The sequence below is a fragment of the Bubalus kerabau genome, chromosome 23, assembly GCF_029407905.1.
Source record: "Bubalus kerabau isolate K-KA32 ecotype Philippines breed swamp buffalo chromosome 23, PCC_UOA_SB_1v2, whole genome shotgun sequence".
In the NCBI taxonomy this organism is placed as follows: Eukaryota; Metazoa; Chordata; class Mammalia; order Artiodactyla; family Bovidae; genus Bubalus; species Bubalus kerabau.
The window spans coordinates 18,136,714-18,157,818 of NC_073646.1; the positions used below are offsets into that span (position 1 = coordinate 18,136,714).

The window sequence follows — 21,105 nt, forward strand, 5'->3', positions numbered from 1 at the left end:
TGCCCCCAATCCCTCCCAGCATCAGGATCTTTTCCAATGAGTCAACTCTTCACATGCGGTGGCCAAAGTATTGGAGTTTCAGCCTCAGCATCAGTCCTGCCTATGAACACCCAGGACTGGTCTCAGAGGTTTACCGAGGAATAAATGAAAATTGAATGCAAACTCCTCAGCATGACACAGGTTTACTTACAATGGTGTGAAAGTCGCTTAGCCGTGTCCGACTATTTGCGACCCCATGGACTATACAGTCCATGGAATTCTCCAGGCCAGAATACTGGAGTGGGTAGCCTTTCCCTTCTCCAGGGGATCTTCCCAACCCAGGGATCGAACCGAGGTCTCCTGCATCGCAGACGGATTCGTTACCGGCTGAGACACAAGGGAAGCTACAATGGTAAGCATTTGTTAAAATATCCTGAATTATTATTATTATTATTTTTCTTTTTTAAATCATAGAAAACACCAGAGCACAGGAAGTTATGTAGTGCAAACGAACAGGTACCTTCATAGAAACGTATGGCTCTGCTAAGTGGGGTGAAATGCTAACTCCCATTTTTCCAGTTTAGTTCCAGTCGAGAGTTATCCATTTGCATCTAGGGCAGCCCTTAGAGACGCACGTTATTATTCCTGGGAGGGAGCAGAATATCGGAAGTGCCTAACTTTTTTGGTGCACGGAGTGGGGCGTGGTTGGCTGGCAGAGGGGGCGTGGCTTAGCCAGCCAAATAGAATTAGCCTCAAAAGCCAGCCTAGGGGCACCTTCCCATCCTCTGCTGGGGTTACCATCTTCCCTCAGTTGTTGGTCAGTCGCTCAGTCATGTCTGACTCTTGGTGACCCCATTAACTGCAGCACGCCAGGCTCCCCTGTCCTCCACAAACTTATGTCCATTGACTCCCTGATGCCATCCAACCATCTAGTCCTCTCTTTTGTCCCTATCTCAGTTCAGTTCAGTTGCTCAGTCGTGTCCGACTCTTTGCGACCCCATGAATCGCAGCACGCCAGGCCTCCCTGTCCATCACCAACTCCCGGAGTTCACTGAGACTCACGTCCATCGAGTCAGTGATGCCATCCAGCCATCTCATCCTCTGTCATCCCCTTCTCCTCCTGCCCCCAATCCCTCCCAGCATCAGAGTCTTTTCCAATGAGTCAACTCTTCGCATGAGGTGGCCAAAGTACTGGAGTTTCAGCTTTAGCATCATTCCTTCCAAAGAAATCCCAGGGCTGATCTCCTTCAGAATGGACTGGTTGGATCTCCTTGCAGTCCAAGGGACTCTCAAGAGTCTTCTCCAACACCACAGTTCAAAAGCATCAATTCTTTGGCGCTCAGCCTTCTTCACAGTCCAACTCTCACATCCATACATGACCACTGGAAAAACCATAGCCTTGACTAGACGGACCTTTGTTGGCAAAGTAATGTCTCTGCTTTTGAATATGCTATCTAGGTTGGTCACAACTTTCCTTCCAAGGAGTAAGCGTCTTTTAATTTCATGGCTGCAGTCACCATCTGCAGTAGGCGTCTGGATTCTTCACCGCCTCCAGAGGGCGGTGCGGACCAGACGTTCACCTGCCACAAAAGTCCCCACTGACGTCAGCGCAACTTCGGCGGCCCGGCGCGTCAGGAGTGAGCCCGCCCCTCGCAAACATGGCGGCTGGGAGGGGCGGGGTCTGAGAGGGTGAATTGGGCGGGCGGTTTCAGACCCACCGGTCATGTGACTGGGAAGATGGCCGCCTTTCCCTGGTAAGGAAGAAGCGGCGAGTGGGCTTTAGGGAGGTAGTGGCCTTGGTTGTCTTTGGGACTCTTGTTTCTGGGTGTGTGTCTCCGCGAGGGAGTGTATGAACTGTTCTCCGTTGGGTTTGGTGAAGTCTCCCACCCAATCTCCGGGTGGGGCGGCTATCCGGATTCAGAGGACATTCCTAATGCCTGACCGGTGGGGTCTTGGTCCTCTCCTCCTATCGCCCTCCCCGCTCCTTTCTCCATTCGTTTTCTTAAAAAAAAGCTCAAGTTCCCCGGCTTCCGCTTTCCCAGAAGTTGTCGGGTGTCCTGGGGGCGCGGATGCAGAGAATGGTGGACTCAGCTCTGGTCTGGACAACTCGGAGGGCCTGGCTGTGTTCTGAATGACTGGCTTCTTGTACAGGAGACTTGCCATTCATCCGACTCTGTGCAGGGCTCTCTCCCTGCACCGTGAGGGTGCAGAACTCGAGGATACAGAACCCTTAGATACACTCCTTGGATTCAAGGAGCTGCTGTTTAGCGGAGCAGATACGCAGAATAGAAGAAGGACCAAAGAAGGCTTTGGGATGAGGCACACCTGACGGCTTGGGGAAGGCTTGAGAGGAAGAGTCATAAATTGAGTTTTGGAGGTTGAATAGGAGTTCATCGAGAAGGAGCTGTGGGCGTGTGCGGAGGCTAATGGGTGTGTAGGGGCCCTTCTGGCTGGAGTAGCTAGGAGAGATTGGCGCTTCAGCAGTAGCTGAAGCCTTATGGCTCCTCTCTTTGTAAAGTAAAATAAAAATAAAAATAAAAAATATATATGTGTGTATATATATGTATATATATATGTGTGTGTGTGTGTATATATATATACACACATCGGAGAAGGCAATGGCACCCCACTCCAGTATTCTTGCCTGGAAAATCCCATGGATGGAGGAGCCTGGTAGGCTGCAGTCCATGGGGTCGCTAAGAGTCAGACACGACTGAGCGACTTCCCTTTCACTTTTCACTTTCCTGCATTGGAGAAGGAAATGGCAACCCACTCCAGTGTTCTTGCCTGGAGAATCCCAGGGACGGGGGAGACTGGTGGGCTGCCGTCTATGGGGTCGCCCAGAATTGGACACGACTGAAGCGTCTTAGCAGCATAGTTGTTGTTTAGTCACTAAGTGTAAAGAACTCTTTGCGTCCCTCTGTCCATGGGATTTCCTAGGACAGTTATGTGAAGAACCGGAGCAAGTTGTGATAGTGGTGGAATCATAGGGGCACGTGAGCTCTCCTCTACATCTCAGAAAGGGAAATTACTTTCTAATATTTCTCTGCAAGTGATGTGAAGTGGTTAAAGGCACATAACAATGGGCAGGTCCTTTTTTAAATGGTGGTAGAAGAAAGTCTGAAACTGCAATAAATATCTGCCTGGGATGGGGGAAAAAAAAAAGAAATAATCAGGTACATACTTGTGGTTTGTATTTCCTTCACCTGGCTAACTCTTTAAAGAGTCTTCCTTCAAAGGCTCGGTACACTAAATTAGGATTAGATGACAGTGAATTCTTATATGTCCTGCCCTGAGTTTTCTTTGACCTGGTCATGCAAAAGTCCTTGTAGGGAATTCAGTTCAGTTCAGTTCACTCGCTCAGTCATATCCGACTCTTTGCGACCCCGTGAATTGCAGCACGCCAGGCCTCCCTATCCATCACCAACTCCCGGAGTTCACTGAGACTCACGTCCATCGAGTCAGTGATGCCATCCAGCCATCTCATCCTCTGTCGTCCCCTTCTCCTCCTGCCCCCAATCCCTCCCAGCATCAGAGTCTTTTCCAATGACTCAACTCTTTGCATGAGGTGGCCAAAGTACTGGAGTTTCAGCTTTAGCATCAGTCCTTCCAAAGAAATCCCAGGGCTGATCTCCTTCAGAATGGACTGGTTGGATCTCCTTGCAGTCCAAGGGACTCTCAAGAGTCTTCTCCAACACCACAGTTCAAAAGCATCAATTCTTTGGCGCTCAGCCTTCTTCACAGTCCAACTCTCATGTCCATACATGACCACAGGTAAAACCATAGCCCTGACTAGACGGACCTTTGTTGGCAAAGTAATGTCTCTGCTTTTGAATATGCTGTCTAGGTTGGTCATAACTTTCCTTCCAAGGAGTAAGCGTCTTTTAATTTCATGGCTGCAGTCACCATCTGCAGTGATTTTGGAGCCCCCAAAAATAAAGTCTGACACTGTTTCCACTGTTTCCCCATCTGTTTCCCATGAAGTAATGGGACCAGATGCCATGATCTTCGTTTTCTGAATGTTGAGCTTTAAGCCAACTTTTTCACTCTCCACTTTCACTTTCATCAAGAGGCTTTTGAGTTCCTCTTCACTTTCTGCCATTAGGGTGATGTCATCTGCATATCTGAGGTTATTGATATTTCTCCCAGCAATCTTGATTCCAACTTGTGCTTCTTCCAGTCCAATGTTTCTCATGGTGTACTCTGCATATAAATTAAATAAGCAGGGTGACAACATACAGCCTTGACCTACTCCTTTTCCTATTTGGAACCAGTCTATTGTTCCATGTCCAGTTCTAACTGTTGCTTCCTGACCTGCATACAAATTTCTCAAGAGGCAGGTCAGGTGGTCTGGTATTCCCATCTCTTTCAGAATTTTCCACAGTTTATTGTGATCCACACAGTAAGGCTTTGGTGTAGTCAATAAAGCAGAAATAGATGTTTTTCTGGAACTCTCTTGCTTTTTCTATGATCCAGCGGATGTTGGCAATTTGATCTCTGGTTCCTCTGCCTTTTCTAAAACCAGCTTGAACATCAGGAAGTTCACGGTTCACGTATTGCTGAAGCCTGGCTTGGAGAATTTTGAGCATTACTTTACTAGCATGTGAGATGAGTGCAATTGTGTGGTAGTTTGAGCATTCTTTGGCATTGCCTTTCTTTGGGATTGGAATGAAAACTGACCTTTTCCAGTCCTGTGGCCACTGCTGAGTTTTCCAAATTTGCTGGCATATTGAGTGCAGCATTACTAAGACTTAAATGCCATAACATATGGCTTCAGTGAAATTGGTTAGCTGGAATTTTGTAATTAGAAGATCCAGGAAGATGCTCTTTAATTTCAGAGCATTTTTACCTTTGGTATATTTTACTTTGTGGCTTCCCAGGTGGCTCAGTGGTAAAGAATCCGCCTGCCAATGCAAGAGACTAGAGTTCAATCCCTGGGTCAGGAAGATCCCCTGGAGAAGGAAATAGCAACCCATTCCAGTATTCTTGCCTGGGAAATAGCATGGATGGAGGGACACAAAGAGTTGTTTAGTGACTAAACAATGACTATATATATATATATTTTTTTTTACTTTACAGAGAGAGGATCCATAAAGCTTTTAGCATCAAGGGTTTCCACAGTTCTTAGTCTGACTGTCCTGTAAACATTTCTGTCTGTGGTAGCATGTGTTCATCTTTCAGTTTGCTCTGGAGACTCAATGCTCTTCAAGTTAAAGGGACTGAGTTTTAACCATCATTGTATTTTCAGTGCTTGGCATGGAGCTTGGCAGATAGTAGGTGTTGAATGATATTATGGAATGAATGAGGAAACTAAGGAGGCCCTCAGAGGAGAAAAGTGTTTGTAACATTAACTGAGATATTTATTGAGCTTTTATTTTGTGCTGGATGCTGTGCTTAGAGCTGAATGTGCAACATCTTCCCTCCTAAGACTCCCATTTTTCAGATGAAAAAATGGAGACAGAAAGATGAAGCCGTTCAGTTAGTTTTACAGCCTGCAAGGAGCACTGAGGTTTGAAGCTCAAGCCTGTGATTAAAAAAAAAATTTTTAATTGGAGGATAATTACTTTACAGTATTGTGATGGTTTTGACATGAGTCGGCCATAGTCACATGTGTCCCCTCCCTCCTGAACCCCCCTTCCACCTCCCCCTACCCATCCCTTCAGGTTGTCACAGAGCACTAACTTTGGGTGCCCTGAGTCATCAAGCTCCCCCTGGCTCTCTACATATACATATGCTAATGTTTATATTTAAATGCTATTCTCTCAAATCATCCCACCCTCTCCTCCCACTGAGTTCAAAAGTCTGTTCTTTATGTCTGTGTCTCCTTTGTTGCCCTGCACATAGGATCATCGGTACCATCTTTCTAGACTCCATATATATGTGTTAATATATCATATTTGTCTTTCTCTTTCTGACTTATTTTACTCTGTATGACAGGTTCTAGGTTCATCCACTTCATTAGAACTAACTTAAATACGTGCCTGTTTATACCTGAGTAATATTTCATTGTGTGTATGTACCACAACTTCCTTTTCCATTCATCTGCCAGTGGACATCTGTGTTGCTTCCATGTCCTAGCTACTGTAAATAGTGCTGCAGTGAACATCGGGGTACATGTGTCTTTTTCAGTTCTGGTTTCCTCAGGGTGTATGCCCAGTAGTGGGATTGCTGTGTCATATGGTAGATTTATCATCCTGTGATTTTAATCATTATCGTTAGCTGGTCCTTCAGCCTAGGTCGTGGGCTGAGGTTCTTGGATTGTGCGGCTCCTGAATCCTGCTGTGTTGTCATGGGTCTCCCCAGAATACCTCTTTTCACCCACACTTTTTGTTACCACTGACTTCACTTGTGAGATGTCCAGTGCACTGTGGATGGCATTTCCTATTCAATCCTGTGGTCATAGCACTGTTAAAAATACTGTTCCTTGGAGTCATAATTTCTACATCATTTTAAGACCGTTAGGGAAGGGGAGTACATTGTGATTGGGGGATAAAAAGTTGTGTGGCCAGATTATGTCATTAGCAATTAAAAAATCACTTGAGAATTAAAAAGCGGTTAGTTGGAGCTTCTGTGGTCTCTCAGTGTTGAAGAATCCACCTGCCAGTGCAGGAGACATGGATTAAATCCCTGATCCAGGAAGATCCCACATAGCTTGGAGCAACTAAGCCTGTGCGCCACACAACTATTGAGCCTGTGCTCTAGAGCCCGGGAGCTGCAACTGCTGAGCCCACAACTACCCAAGCCCGTGACATGGGAAGCCACCACATTGAGAAGCCTGAGCACCAAAACTAGAGAGTAACCCCTGCTTGCTGCAACTAGAGAAAAGCCAGAGCAGCAGCAAAGACCCAGCACAGCCAAAAATAATTAAATAAAATTACTAAAAAAAAAAAAAAGGAGTTAGTGGATTTTACTGTTTCCAGCATAAGGAGATTCATTTAGTAACTGGTAATAGGATTTATATGCATTCGTGTTATTCACTGTAAATAATTTAAAAATAGGGCAGTGTTAATCTTTAATGTGCATTTCAATCACTTGGGAATTTTGGTGAAATACAGACCCTGATTCTGTAGGTCGGGATATTTCAGCACTCCCCAGTGAAGCCCTTGCTGATGATCTGTGGGCTGTACTTGGAGTAGCCGGAGGTCTGACCAAGCTCAGAGTGGAGATATGAAATGTTGGCCTTTTTTCTGTGGCAACTGCCAAGGAACCTGACCAACCTTTTGCATTGCTGGGAGCTGGGATTTGCGGGGATTTTTAGCAGTTTATCAGGTGCATTCACAGGAAGAAGAAAAGCAAGGCTTTTTGAGGAAATGCCCACTAGAGGTCACTGTGAGCCTTATCAAAGACCCAGGCTTTGGAGAAAATGCTTTTGTAGGAAATGGCAACCCACTCCAGTATTCTTGCCTGGAAAATTCCGTGAACAGAGGTGCCTGGTGGGCTGCAGTCCATGTGGCAACAAAGAGTCACACACGACTAAGTGCACACGCATGAATGCGCGCACACACACACAGAAGGAACTGAGAGCAAAGCTGAGGAAATGATGGAAGTAACAGAAGATGTGATTGAAAAATCAAAATAGCAACTTGACATGGACTTTCAGGAAGGGTAAATGTTTCTTCCCCCCTTTTTTTTTTTAAGGTTTTGTTTTATCAGAAGCAGTATTTTTCCCCCGAAAGAATCCTTCCCTCAAACTTAAAAAAAAAATCATTTCAGAGCTCAGTCCTTAAAATGACAATTGCTTTTTCAAATTCTCAAGGTGACCTGTGGATGATCTATAGAACTGCTGAATCCTAGAGGCAGGCTGCCTCAGTATGCATCTGTCTTTGTCACATGCTCACCTGTCCCAAGTTAACCAACAGCATCAGCTTCTCCATCTGAGAAATGGACGTAATCATAGTGCCTACCTCATAAAGTTGATTAAATGGGGTTCAGTTCAGTCGCTCAGTCGTGTCCGATTCTTTGCGACACCATGAACTACAGCACGCCAGGCCTCCCTGTCCGTCACCAATTCCCGGAGTCCACCCAAACCCATTTCCATCAAGTCGGTGATGACATCCAGCCATCTCATCCTGTGTCGTCCCCTTCTCCTCCTGCCCTCAATCTTTCCCAGCATCAGGGTCTTTTCCAATGAGTCAGCTCTTCGCATCAGGTGGCCAAAGTATTAAATGTGGTAATAGAGGTTAAGGGCCTTGGCCTGCATCCTGATGTATAGTGTCAGGGAGGGGAAATCCCCCTCTGCCCCCACTCTCTTGATTTCTTGTGGCTGCACTAATAAAACTGACACAAGATTAAATCAATGGGAGAAAAGAGACAAGTTTTAATTTACGTGCCTTGGATGTCTCATGGAAATGAGACCTAAGAAGTGGTCACAATAGGGCAGCTCTTATACTTTTTTAGACAAAGAAACTATAAACTTGTGAGGAATTGACAGAACAAAGAAAGTTAGGCTTTCTGTCAGTTCATTTCAGTGGCTCAATCTTGTCAGGCTCTTTGTGACCCCATGGACTGCAGCATGCCAGGCATCCCTGTCCATCACCAACTCCTGGAGCCTACTCAAACGCATTTCCATTGTGTCGGTGATGCCATCCATCCAACCATCTCATCCTCTGTTGTCCCCTTCTCTTCCTGTCTTCAGTCTTTACCAGCCTCAGGGTCTTTTCCAATGAGTTGGTTCTTCTCATCAGGTGGCCAAAATATTGGACTTTAAGCTTCAGCATCAGTCCTTCCAATGAATATTCAGTACTGATTTCCTTTAGGATTGACTGGTTGGATCTCCTTGCAGTCCAAGAGACTCTCAAGGGTCTTCTCCAACATCACAGTTCAGAAGCATTAATTCTTCAGCACTCAGCTTTCTTTATAGTCCAACTCTGATTTCCATACATGACTACTGGAAAAACCATAGCCTTGACTAGATGGACCTTTGTTGGCAAAGTAATGTCTCTGCTTTTTAATATGCTGTCTAGGTTGGTCACAGCTTTTCTTCCAAGGAGCAAGCGTCTTTTAATTTCATGGCTGCAGCCACCATCTGCAGTGATTTTGGAGCCCAGGAAAATAAAGTCTGTCACTGTTTCCATTGTTTCCGCATCTATTTGCCGTGAAGTGATGGGACCAGATGCCATGATCTTTGTTTTCTGAATGTTGAGTTTTAAGCCAACTTTTTCACTCTCCTCTTTCACTTTCATCAAGAGGCTCTTTAGTTCTTCACTTTCTGCCGTAAGGTGATGTCATCTGCGCATCTGAGGTTATTGATATTTCTCCTGGCAATCTTGACTCCAGCTTGTGCTTCATCCAGCCCAGCATTTCACATGATGTACACTGCATAGAAGTTAAATAAGTAGGGTAACAATATATAGCCTTGATGTACTCCTTTCTCAATTTGAAACCAGTCTGTTGTTTCATGTCCAGTTCTAACTGTTGCTTCTTGAACTGAATATAGATTTCTCAGGATGCGGGTCAGGTCGTCTGGTATTCCCATCTCTTGAAGAATTTTCCACAGTTTGTTGTGATCCACATAGTCAAAGGCTTTGGCATCGTCAGTAAAGCAGAAGTAGATGTTTTTCTGGAACTGTCTTGCTTTTTCGATGATCCAGCAGATGTTGGCAATTTGATCTCTGGTTCCTCTGCCTTTTCTAAATCCAGCTTGAATATTGGAAGTTCATGGTTCACGTACTGTTGAAGCCTGGCTTGGAGAATTTTGAACAATGCTTTGCTAGCATGTGAGATGAGTGCAGTTGTGCAGTAGTTTGAGCATTCTTTGGCATTGCCTTTCTTTGGGATTAGAGTGAAAACTAATCTTTTCCAGTCCTGTGGCCACTGCTGAGTTTTCCAAATTTGCTGACATGTTGCATGCAGCACTTTCACAGCATCATCTTTTAGGATTTGAAGTAGCTCAACTGGAAATTCATCACCTCCACTAGCTTTGTTTGTAGTGACTAAGGCTCACTTGACTTCGCATTCCAGGATGTCTGGCTCTAGGTGAGTGATCACACCATCGTGATTATCTTGGTTGTGAAGATCTTTTTTGTACAGTTCTTCTGTGTATTCTTGCCGCCTCTTCTTAATATCTTCTGCTTCTGTTAGGTCCATACCATTTCTCTCCTTTATTGTGCTCATCTTTGCATGAAATATTCCCTTGATATCTTTAATTTTCTTTAAGAGGTCTCTAATCTTTCCTAGTTAGGAAGGAAGAAAGATTAGTTCTCTAGTCTTTCTAAGTTAGGCTTTGGGTGCTTAATTAGTGAAGAATCTAAACAGCAGACCTGTGGTAGTAAAGAGATAATGAGGCTCACTTTATACACTGGAGAAGGGGACGACAGAGGATGAGATGGCTGGATGGCATTACTGACTCGATGGACATGAGTCTGAGTGAACTCTGGGAGTTGGTGATGGATAGGGAGGCCTGGTGTGCTGCGATTCATGGGGTTGAGAAGATTTGGACACGACTGAGCAACTGAACTGAACCGAACTGGCCCTGAATTCCCTGTCTCTGATGACAAGGGTGTCCTTCTACCTTCAGATTCAGGGAGAGCACTTCTGACATGGGAGACTTATTTCCTGCTTTCAGGAAGACAGAGAGGAGGGTCAAACTGTCCCTTTTTATATCATCTTTTTCTTAAGTAACTTTAATTCAAAATAATATGCCATATTTTGGGGTGGCTTACTGTGGGCCCCAACATTAATAAGCACGTAATAAATGAGAACAGATATTTAGTTGTGTGTCACATCATCTTGTTGTTTTGACTTTGTGCTTTTTGCAGCTGTTGATTTGCTAATAATTATTATAGAAGTGAAAAACACATTTGCAGTTAAATTTCAGGTCAGATTATATTTCTACTCATTCAATTAGCTTTTCAGTATTCTACTGATAAAGTTAAGAGTGATCTGAAAGGAGGAAAAGTATAATCTGATTTTTAAAACTCCATTAGGGCTGTTGATGACTAGTCTTCCAATTTATTCTTCAGGGTTTTGTTTTATTAATCAAGAGTTGGTTGGTGGCATATTAAAAGGAGCTTGGAAGACTGGTTCAGCAATGAATTCAGCTGCAATATTTTTGGAAGATGAAGGCAGTATATGATTAGTAAATGTGACCCAAAGGAACTAGGCAGTATATTGTGGTAGGAGTTTTCGTTTAAAAACAAAAACAAGCAGAGGCTGGTCTGTGTTGTTCACTAGTTTTTCTCCTTTCCTACACCCAAAGTGAAATTTATTTGGAAAGGGATAGAAGTGAAATGGCATGGGGTTTCATTTCTTTGGTACTGTGTTAGATTTCTGGGTTGGTGGGGCTTACTGAGTAAAGCCAGTTAACTGCTGACTAGATTTGGGGTTCATACAAATATTAATAAAGTTAAGAAGCTGTGAATGGGGGTGGGTTTGAGGGGGGAGGGATGAATTCAAGGCATTTGGAGGCCAAGGAAACAAAGGGGCCAGCTTCCTGTGCTGTGACAATTTTCTGAGTTTTTAAGTAGTATGTCTTCCGCCTTTTATGTTCTAGTTGTCATGCATTCTTACTCCATGTATACTGTAAACACCATAAGAAGTTATTTTTTGTAGTTGATTTAGTTTTACCTGTACCTTTATCTTTTGTGCTCTTTTGTACATATTGCATATATGAATTGTTGTTGTTGTTCAGAAGCTCAGCCGTGTGCAACTCTTTGTGACCCCATGGACTGTAGCACACCAGCCCTCCCTGTCCATCACCAACTTATGGCAGAAAGAGAAGAGAAACTAAAGAGCTTCTTGAAGGCGAAAGAGGAGAGAGAAAAAGCTGGCTTAAAACTCAACATTCTGTAAACTAAGATAATGGCATCCAGTCCCATCACTTCATGGCAAATAAATGGGGAAACAATGGAAACAGTGACAGACTTTATTTTCTTGGGCTGCAAAATCACTGCAGATGGTGATTGCAGCTATGAAATTAAAAGATGTGCACTTCTTGGAAGAAAAGCTATGACCAACCTAGACAGCATATTAAAAAGCAGAGATATTACTTGGCCAACAAAGGTCTGTCTAGTCAAAGCTATGGTTTTTCCAGTAGTCATGTATGGATGCAGTCCATGGGGTCACAAAGAGTCGGACCTGACTCAGTGACTGAACTGAACTGAAATACATATTGTTGCTATGTCACTTCAGTCGTGTCTGACTCTGTGCGACCCCATAGATGGCAGCCCACCAGGCTCACCCGTCTCTTGAGATTCTCCAGGCAAGAACAGTGGAGTGGGTTGCCATTTCCTTCTCCAATGCATGAAAGTGAAAAGTGAAAGTGAAGTTGCTCAGTTGTGTCTGACTCTTAGCGACCCCATGGACTGCAGCCTACCAGGCTCCTCCGTCCATGGGATTTGCCAGGCAGGAGTACTGGAGTGGGGTGCCATTGCCTTCTCTGGAAATACATATACACATGCATATTTTTTGCTTTCAGCTGGGATCATTTTCCTTCTACTTTCAGCATTTAAAAAAATTTAACGTGTGGTTCTGCTACTGCTGCTTTTCTCCCTTTTCTTTGACGGGGAACTTCTTTGTTTTGCTATAATGTTTGCAAGATAGTTTAACTAGGTCTAAAATTCTTGGTTAGCAATTATTTTCTTTCAGTACTCTAATACTCCAGTATTCCTTTGTCTTCTGGATCTTATTTTATGCAGAGATAATAATCTTAGTGTTGTCCTTTGATAATAACGTATCTTTATTTCTCTTAAGAAATTCTCATTTTAGTTTTTAGCCATTTTATTATGAAGGCCCTAAGTATGGTGGTTTTTTGTTTTGTTTTTATACTCGTCTTGCTTGGGGCACAAATGTTTCTTGAATCTCTGAATTGATGTCTTTAGTTTGGGAAATTTTTTAGCTATTATCTGTTCAAATGCTGCTTCTGCCTGTTCTTTCTCTCTTCTTCAAAATTCAGATATGTGTGTTAGGCGTTCCTTCGTGTCCTTTTCGTCTTTTCCGCTCTTCTGTGCTTTTCATATTTTCTCCTTTCTGTGCCTCAATGTGAATAATCTCTCCCCCTTTATTTTTCTTTTCACTAATCCCTTTACTTGTTGGTTCTCCACCAGACTGATGAAACTGCCTGCTCTTCATCTATTTGGCTTCTTCCTCTTGCTCCATACAGCTTAATTGGTGACTACTTTGAAGGGAAACCAGGACCAAATCTCTCACTTCTCAGCCTTCCCTTTTCTTTGGAAGCTCTTCCATTAAGCCCTGGCTGTCTCCATAGCCCTGAACCCCAGTTTCTGTCGCCAGCCTTGTGAGTTTTCCTTAAAGCTCTTTGGCTGCTCTGCCTCCTAGCAGCCGCACTCTGCCTGGCTTCAGCCTCTTGTCCCATGTCAAGAATCAACAGTGCCCAGCCAGAGATAGCCAGCAAGAAGTTGGCTTCACCTCACTGAGCTTCCCTTTGTTCTGGTGTCTGGCCTCACGGGTTTTGTTTGCCTTGGCAGCTCTTTATACCTTCAAACCATTAAAAAATTTAAAAAAAAATTACCATTACTTACTGGTCTTGGTAGAAATACTGTTCCACTGTCAATTGTCTCATCAAAAACAATTTTTTTTTTTACGCAAAAAGTTTTTAATGTGTATGCATCTCCAACTAAATTGGTTTCTGGGTTTTGCTGTTTACCAGGCATTCCAGGAATAGGAACTACAAGGCTGAGTTTGCATCATGCCGATTGGAGGCTGTACCGCTGGAGTTTGGGGACTATCACCCACTGAAACCAATAACAGTAAGTTTTGTCAAGGGTCCCCCTATAACATTCCTATTCCATAAAATTATAGACAGCGTTCCTGGTTCTTTCTCATTTTGTCAGCGGTAGCTGATTTTGGATTTTTAAATCTACCAGTTTGTTCTCTGCCCCATTTTTTGTGATGGTTTCACCCACCATCATTTTGATTCCCTTTGTCATGTTAGTGAGGTGGTCACGAGTGTGGGATGCCTTTGTTCCTGATTTGGAGGCTCCTATTTGAAGTATTAAGGTCGCTGTAAGTACTGTTACCTCCATTGTAGGGGTGTACCATATTTTGTTTATCCAGTCACCCAGTAACTGATGTTTTTGATTATTTGTACTTTTTGCTTTTTTTTAAAAAAGTTCATTTATTTAGTTTTTGGTTGCATTGAGTCTTCGTTGCTTTGTGCCAACTTTCTCTGGTTGTGGTGAGTGGGGGCTGCTCTCTAGTTTTGGCCCACGGGCTTCTTATTGCAGTGGTTTCTCTTCTTGTGGGGCACAGGCTCTCGGTGCACAGGCTTCAGTACTTACAGCGTGTTGGCTTCAGAAGTTGCAGCACATGGGCTCAGTACTTTTGGTCCACAGGCTTTGGTGCTCTGCAGCATGTGGAATCTTCCCGGAGCAGGGATTGAACCCACGTCCCCTGCATTGGCAGGAGGATTCTTATCCACTGTACTACCAGGGCAGTTCCTGTTTATGGTTTTTTATTATTATGAATAATGCTGCTGTAAATATTCATTATGTCTTAATTTCTTTCAGGCAGGTTTATGGGAGAGGTCAGAAAGTTGTAAAAGTTTTGATTCCTCCTGGTCTTAGTTTTTTAGCAATAAGTTGTTAATTTATTTCACTAAATGAAGCTAGGGTGGCAGTAGGGGTTTGGAGGCAAGGAATGTGGTTAGGCTTCATATTCTAAGGGAAGTGGGAAAGAGAGCAGACCAAGGGCTTGTAAAAGGAATGTTAAGTGGCATACAGATGCCTGCTGAAATTGGAGACCCTTGAATCTTTATGGTTGTGAGACATTCTTAGATGCACTAGCTGCCTGGTGGAAGAAGCAGAGAAGTCTCTGAGCTCAGAGAACAGATTTGGTCAGAGTGAGAGTGTGAGAGCTGGAAGCAAAGGAAATTGTGATCAGAATATTATATTGTTGTTAAGATTCTGATAGGGTACAGTTTTGGGGTTGAAAATGTTGTGAATTTGTCATATGGACATTTAATTGAGGCTTCTTTTTGCAGAGTTGCAAAGAGTAGGATATAGCATGGAAAGTTAGATAAATGTCCAGAGCAAAAATAAGGCAGGTAGTAGAGGAAATAACCACATGTCAGTGGCAAGGCAGATCAGTCAGTCAGGGGCCAAGTCAGGCAACAGAAACTATAGAAGATTTTTGAACAGAGAAATTTAAAGAATTGTTAATTAGTAAAAGATAGCTAATTACTATAAAGGATGAAACAGGGCTAAAGCAGGAGTTGGCATTATTATCGCCAGTAGCGCAGTTTTGTAAATAAAGTTTTATTGGAACACAGCCATAGTCATTCATTTATATATTATCTGTTTTCATGCAGAGTTGAATTGGGACAGACTATTTGGCCCACAAAGCCTAAAGTATTTGCCTTATAACAGTGCCAACCTTGCTCTAAGAGGTCCAAAAGTACCAGGTACAAAGATGCAGACATCAACTCCAGGTTGAGGAACAGTGGCTAGTGAAGGAACTTTGAGGACTTATGATAGAGCCTCTCCCCCAACCCCAGGCTGAAATTCAGCATCGTTGAAGAGGGTATGGCTATCACAGGAACACACAGGTTGCCTATGGCAAAGAAATTTGATAGAGCTGTCAGATGGGAAGAGTGTGGCCTGAGGGTACAGCTGGAACTGGTCTTTGAGGACCACTGAGCTTCTATAATGAATTTTAAAATGGAGGACTGGAACCCTGATGAGAATATCTTCTGCTGCTGTTGCCTTTGAGTGCCCTCTATTCACAAAGTCTAACACTGTGCTAGCTGGCAAGGAGGAATGTTTATAAGGTCTAGTTCTAGTATCACAACGTACAGCAAAGGGTGGATTTGGAACTGATACACAATAAATTGATAACTGCCGCATAAAAATGATGGAGAACAGTATAGGAGAATGGCATGAGCCTCAAAGGTTTTTGCGTGAAAGTGAAGGATAAAAGAAAGCAGAAGCATAAGTAAGTAAAAATGGGGAGCTTCAGGATCTGAGGACTACAAGGTAATTAGGTGTTTGAGAAAATGAGGTGGTTTCATTTAAGCATAAACATAAGAGAAAGAACATTTGGTTTATGGTAGCCAAGCCTCAAAGGTGAAAAATTAAAAAATTTTAAGGGATTGTACAGTACTGAGTTTCAGCCCTGCCTTGCAGTACTTGGTGTTTAAGTTTGGTTTAATACCTGATGAATTAATTCATTATATAAAGACTTCCCAAGTGACGCTAGTGGTAAAGAACCTGCCTGCCAATGCAGGAGACGTTAGAGGTGTGGGTCAAACCCTGGGTCGTGAGATCCCTGGAAGAGGGCATGGCAACCCGCTCGGTATTCTTGCCTGGAGAATCCCCTGGCAGGCTACAGTCCATAGGGTCACAAAGAGTGGGACATGACTGAAGTGACTTAGCACAAACACTAATCACTAATAGGGAGTGCTGTCTTAAATAGCATCTTAGTCTATTTGTGAGTTTATTTAAAAAACAAAACAAAAAGCAGGCAAGAGATATAGATGGTCCCTCTTGGGTTAGCACTTTTTTTATTAGCGAGTAATAGATGCCGTGTGGTTGTCATCTTGGGTGGGATGAGGTTGACAGATGCCAGTGGATACTAAGGACATTAAGTTTCTGAATGACAGAGAACCTGAAAATGTAGAGGTGATTCCATAAAGCAGGCGATCACAAGACTGAGCTTCAACCTCACAGGGCCCTCAAATCCCCATGGGCTTATGTGGCTGCAGCTGACCCACCAGTGAGTTGGTTCTAATCTCAGGAGCTCAAACCCAGCAGCAAGGAGAGTCTCTTCTTTGCAGTTTCTGTGTGCTCAGTTGGGATACATATCCTTCCCCGAATCAACCCTGGTGCTGGGGTGTAGAATATGCTGATTGATTGGGTTGGGGCTCATGCCCACCATGGGAACCGGGAGCAGAGTCCACTCCACCAGGCCTGTAAGAGCTGAGAGTCAGGTAGGGCTACTTTCATTCCCAAAGAAAATCGGGACTGTTGAGCCTGGGAGATGGGGGAATGGATGCCAGGCAGGCAGGAACGACAGACATGCCCCAGTGGAGGCACTTCACCCGACTCCCCGCAGTTAGACCACAGGGTTAGGGCAGGGCCTTCAATCAAGCAGCCCTAGCTTCAGACTCCAGCAGCAAATTTGGGGGTCCCTTGGCCACCCACACTTCTGATCAACTGGCTCCAAATCCATGGTTTCTGGAGATCTCCCTTTTTTTTATGAGTCAACTTTTCGTTTCCCTGACCAATACTTCCAGTTGTGTCTCTGATGCTGTGTTTAAAATCTTCAGAGTCCCCCAAAACAGCATTCAGGCTTCCTGTATCCAGGGACAGGGACCCAGAGGCAAAAATGGTCGGGCTCCAGGCTGTTTTCAGGTGGGACAGTGGCAGACATTCCTGTGCAAGTCTGTGTCAGCTTTTAACTGAAATGCCTTTAAGCTCTCCATCCCGAAAGTCTTCTGTGGCATCTGTGACAGAAATACACCATCCTCATATACACAGCTCCGTGGGGGTAGGGGCAAGGTGGGGGCATTACATCAGTACCAGCCAGACTTCTTATTCAGCTGGAAACTGGACTTCTGGTTCAATTTAATAACAAGAAGATGCGCAAAACTGTGGTGAGTATCCTGGCTCTTCCTCGAGCTAGAGCTCAGTGTGAATGGAAGCACTACCCACGATAAAGGTGAATTAGGCTCTATTAAAAAAAATAAAAATAAAGTTGCTGTTGTCTCTGTGAGTACTTCTAAGAATCCAGGGATGCCACATCTCATTCCTCATCCAGACGTGGCCAGTTCTTCAGGCAAAGCTACATGGGAAGCATAAAAACCTTTTGTTAACTTTTGAGGGATATAGTTTTTTAGTTAGCCGTACTGGGTCTTAGTTTCAGCATATGGGATCTTTTATCTTTAGTTGCAGCATGTGGAATCTAGTTCCCTGACCAGGGATCGAACCCCAGGCCCCCGGCATTGGAAGCATGGAGACCTCACCACTGGACCACCCGGGAAGTCCCTATAGGAAGGATTTTTTATTCCCCCAACCAACAAAAATTATGTATCCACACACACACTCAGACACATACATATCCATATTTAAGGAAAGTTTTCTTCCATGAGTTCAGGACTCCAGAATCTGGCCTCCCCCAGGCCGAGAGACACTGCCTATTAACTGCACAGATCTGATAAACTAACGTACTGTATGTGGCTCCTCATAACTGAGAGGGCAGGGGCAAAGAGAGTGGCTCCTTCTGGGGGATTTGCTTTTTGTCTGAAATCCAGTCTGCTCAGCAACACTCCAGGCTCTGGGAGAGGTTCTGTGGGTGTGAGATGGTGGATGACCTGATAGTCACAGCCCACTGTGATTGGGTACCAACTAGCATCTCTCACAAAGTCTCTGTGGACTTGGCTTCTAAACACTCTGGAAAGGCCTCAGTCCACAGCGAGTGAGCAATGCTCATTGACAAAAGCTAGAAGGAGAACCGAATGGGGAGAACACCAGCCCAGTGACACCCTGGGAGTGTGCAGCTAGCTGAGGGCACAGCTCGCACTCTTGGTGTCTGCAAGGGAGACAGTCCCATTCTCAGCACCAAAGACAACTTCGTCCTGCTGAGGAGGCCCAGCCAGCGAGGAAGGAAGGTAGCCAGAGGCACTGCAGTCCTTCTGTGGTGCTGGCTTGAGACAGCCGGTATCCTGCAGTAAAATTCCATTGTCCTCACCACCTGGAAGAATCCTTGTGGGGAGAGGCAGCAGCGCAGGTGACCTACCCAGAGTGAGCTCAGAATGAGTTCAAAACCTTGATGCAGAAGTCTTTTCTACTGCGGACTTCTCTGCTGTGTGCTAGAACTCAGGTCGCTGACTGTAGACACAGTGTCATCGTGCTCACACTTGCAGAACTTGCTGACAACAAGTGTCTCCTTCTCATCCAGCTCCTCCAGTTCAACAGTGCCTGAACCGGAAGTCACTAGGATACCCCTGTCCTTACCCAAGTGAGGCCGGCCTCCCTGGCCTCCGTTTGGGGGTTTAGGGGTGAGGTTTCCTTCCTCATCTCCACAATTCCAACTCCAACCCAGAGTCAGACTGGATGCCCATTGGAGATTCAGCTCTGTGACCCCCGTGTCCCTTAGGTTTGATAATTTTCTAGAACAACTCACAGAGCTGAGATAAGTGCAGTACTTATGCTTACAGTTTTTTTTATAAAAGATGCACATGAGGACCAACCAAATATAGGGCAAGGTTTGGCAGGGTCCCAAACAGAGCTTCCGTGCCTTCTGCCTGTGCAAGTCAGGGTGCATCACCTCCCAGCACATCATCTGTTTGACTGGGAAGCTCCGCTGAGCTTTGGTGTCCAAACTTTCTGTTGGGGTTTTGTTTACATAGGCATGATTGGCTGATTCCTTGGCTGCATGATCGAACTTTATCTCCAGCTTCCCCCAACCTCCACTGGGGTGGGGCTTGGGAGTCTACATATTTATAAGCCACCAGGTGCAATGGATGCTGCTTGTCCAGAGACCACACTTTGAGTAAGAAGGCCCTATGAAAAATCAGTTACATCATCACCTCCTAATCCACAGAGGCCCTGTCTCTCCCTTCCTAATCCTAGCTTCTCAGCTTCTCTTCCTCAACAGCTGGGATTCTGAGTCATGTCAGCTTTTCATGAAAAATAAGGGTCTCTGCTGCAAAGAAATGGTCAGTTCATAATGAAACAAGGGAAAACCCATTTGAGTGTCTCATTGGGAGAAGTCATAGGAGACTTCCATTTTACCTCCCCAATTTTTCTCCACAGGTCACAGAGTCAAAGACAAAGAAAGTGAGCCGGAAGGGAAGCACTTCTTCCACATCCTCTTCATCGTCCAGCTCCGTGGTGGACCCGCTGAGCAGCGTCCTGGATGGGACCGACCCCCTCTCCATGTTTGCGGCCTCTGCTGACCCTGCAACCCTGGCGGCTGCCATGGTAATGCTGTCAGCTGGATCGGTCCTGTGGGTGCCAGGATGGGGGTTTTCATTGAACAAGTAATGTGCAGCAGAGTCTGATGGCACTGCTGCTGAGAGGCCGGAGTAGATCCTGGAAACTACTGCCCCTGCTTTTTTTTTTTAAGCGTTTAAAAATTTTTCATTTCACTCTTTTTATGTTCTTTCCTTTGGATTTTATATAATTAATTACATGAGCAATTCACTAATTTTTCATTTAAAAAATCAAATATTATCAGTGAAGTCAACCCATCCTCACTCTGTTCTCCACTCTGGAGGTCAGCAGTATTACCAGTGTAAATGCATATCATTTAACTTTTTGTTTGTATTTTCATAGATATTTATGACAGTAGTTTCTGAGCATTTACATACATACTCATATATAAATAATAGCCACAACAGTAATAACAGTATCGGCTAACAGCATGGCTGGAGTTTTACAGTAAATTCCAAGTTTAGTTCCTATGCTGCTGTGTGCAAAAGGTATTATAAGCCTCATTTAAAGAGGACCACACAGAGGAGCAAATAAGTTAAGTCACATCCAAGCTAGAATTCAAGTCCTGGCCTGACTTCACCATCACTCTTTGCTGGCATTGCATACATCTGTTTACTTTCTTTTTCTTTTTTAACATATATACATTTTTTTTTTTAACTTGACCACATGTCTTGGAGAACTTTCTATATTAGTACTTATAGAACAACTTTCTTATTTTGAATCCGGCATTGTATCATAAGGAGCAGGACATGCTTTAATTTGCCACGATGGACACGTAAACTGTGCATGTGGTGTGTGGTGGTATAGGCAGTGGTGCATTGGTCCTTGAATGGACGTAGATCTTGGTGCCCATGCACAAGGGTTTCTATAGGGTAACTTGTTAGGAGTTTATTACTGGGTTAAGGCAATGTGTGTATAAGATTTTGATGGCTACTGCCAGATTGTTTTCCAGAAAGGGCTTACCAGTTTACACTTTCATTAGCAAAGCAGTATTTTGGAGTGTCTGTCCCCTGTATCCTTGCCAACTAGGATTATTATGAGTCATTGAAAACCTTGTTTTTTAAATCTTTGGCCACACCTTGTGGCATGCGGAACTTCCCTGACCAGGGATCGAATCTGCCCCTTCTGCCATGGAAATGTGGAGTCTTAACCCCTGGACCACCTGCAAAGTCCTAAATCTTGCCATTCTGATTGTTGAAAAATAATCTCTTTTACTTTGCCTTTCCTTCATTCTTAA

General features: G+C 44.2%; 1 protein-coding gene and 1 pseudogene across 3 annotated transcripts in view; one reads left to right on the forward strand and one right to left on the reverse strand.

Moving 5' to 3' along the window:
• The first annotated feature begins 1,610 nt into the window (after positions 1 to 1,610).
• The window catches only part of VPS35L (VPS35 endosomal protein sorting factor like), a 143,805-nt gene continuing 124,310 nt past the window's right edge, over positions 1,611 to 21,105 (forward strand). For 2 of the 3 annotated variants that reach the window (XM_055561830.1, XM_055561828.1), the window contains exons 1-3: positions 1,611 to 1,733; positions 13,586 to 13,685; positions 19,689 to 19,856. In XM_055561830.1, coding sequence (XP_055417805.1) covers positions 1,717 to 1,733; positions 13,586 to 13,685; positions 19,689 to 19,856 — 285 coding nt within the window. In that variant the 5' untranslated portion in view covers positions 1,611 to 1,716. Of the gene's footprint in view, positions 1,734 to 9,925; positions 9,955 to 13,585; positions 13,686 to 19,688; positions 19,857 to 21,105 lie in introns of those variants that run through there. The other variant, XM_055561829.1, reaches the window with a different exon arrangement.
• On the reverse strand, positions 18,071 to 18,950 carry LOC129638128 (methylosome protein 50-like; annotated as a pseudogene).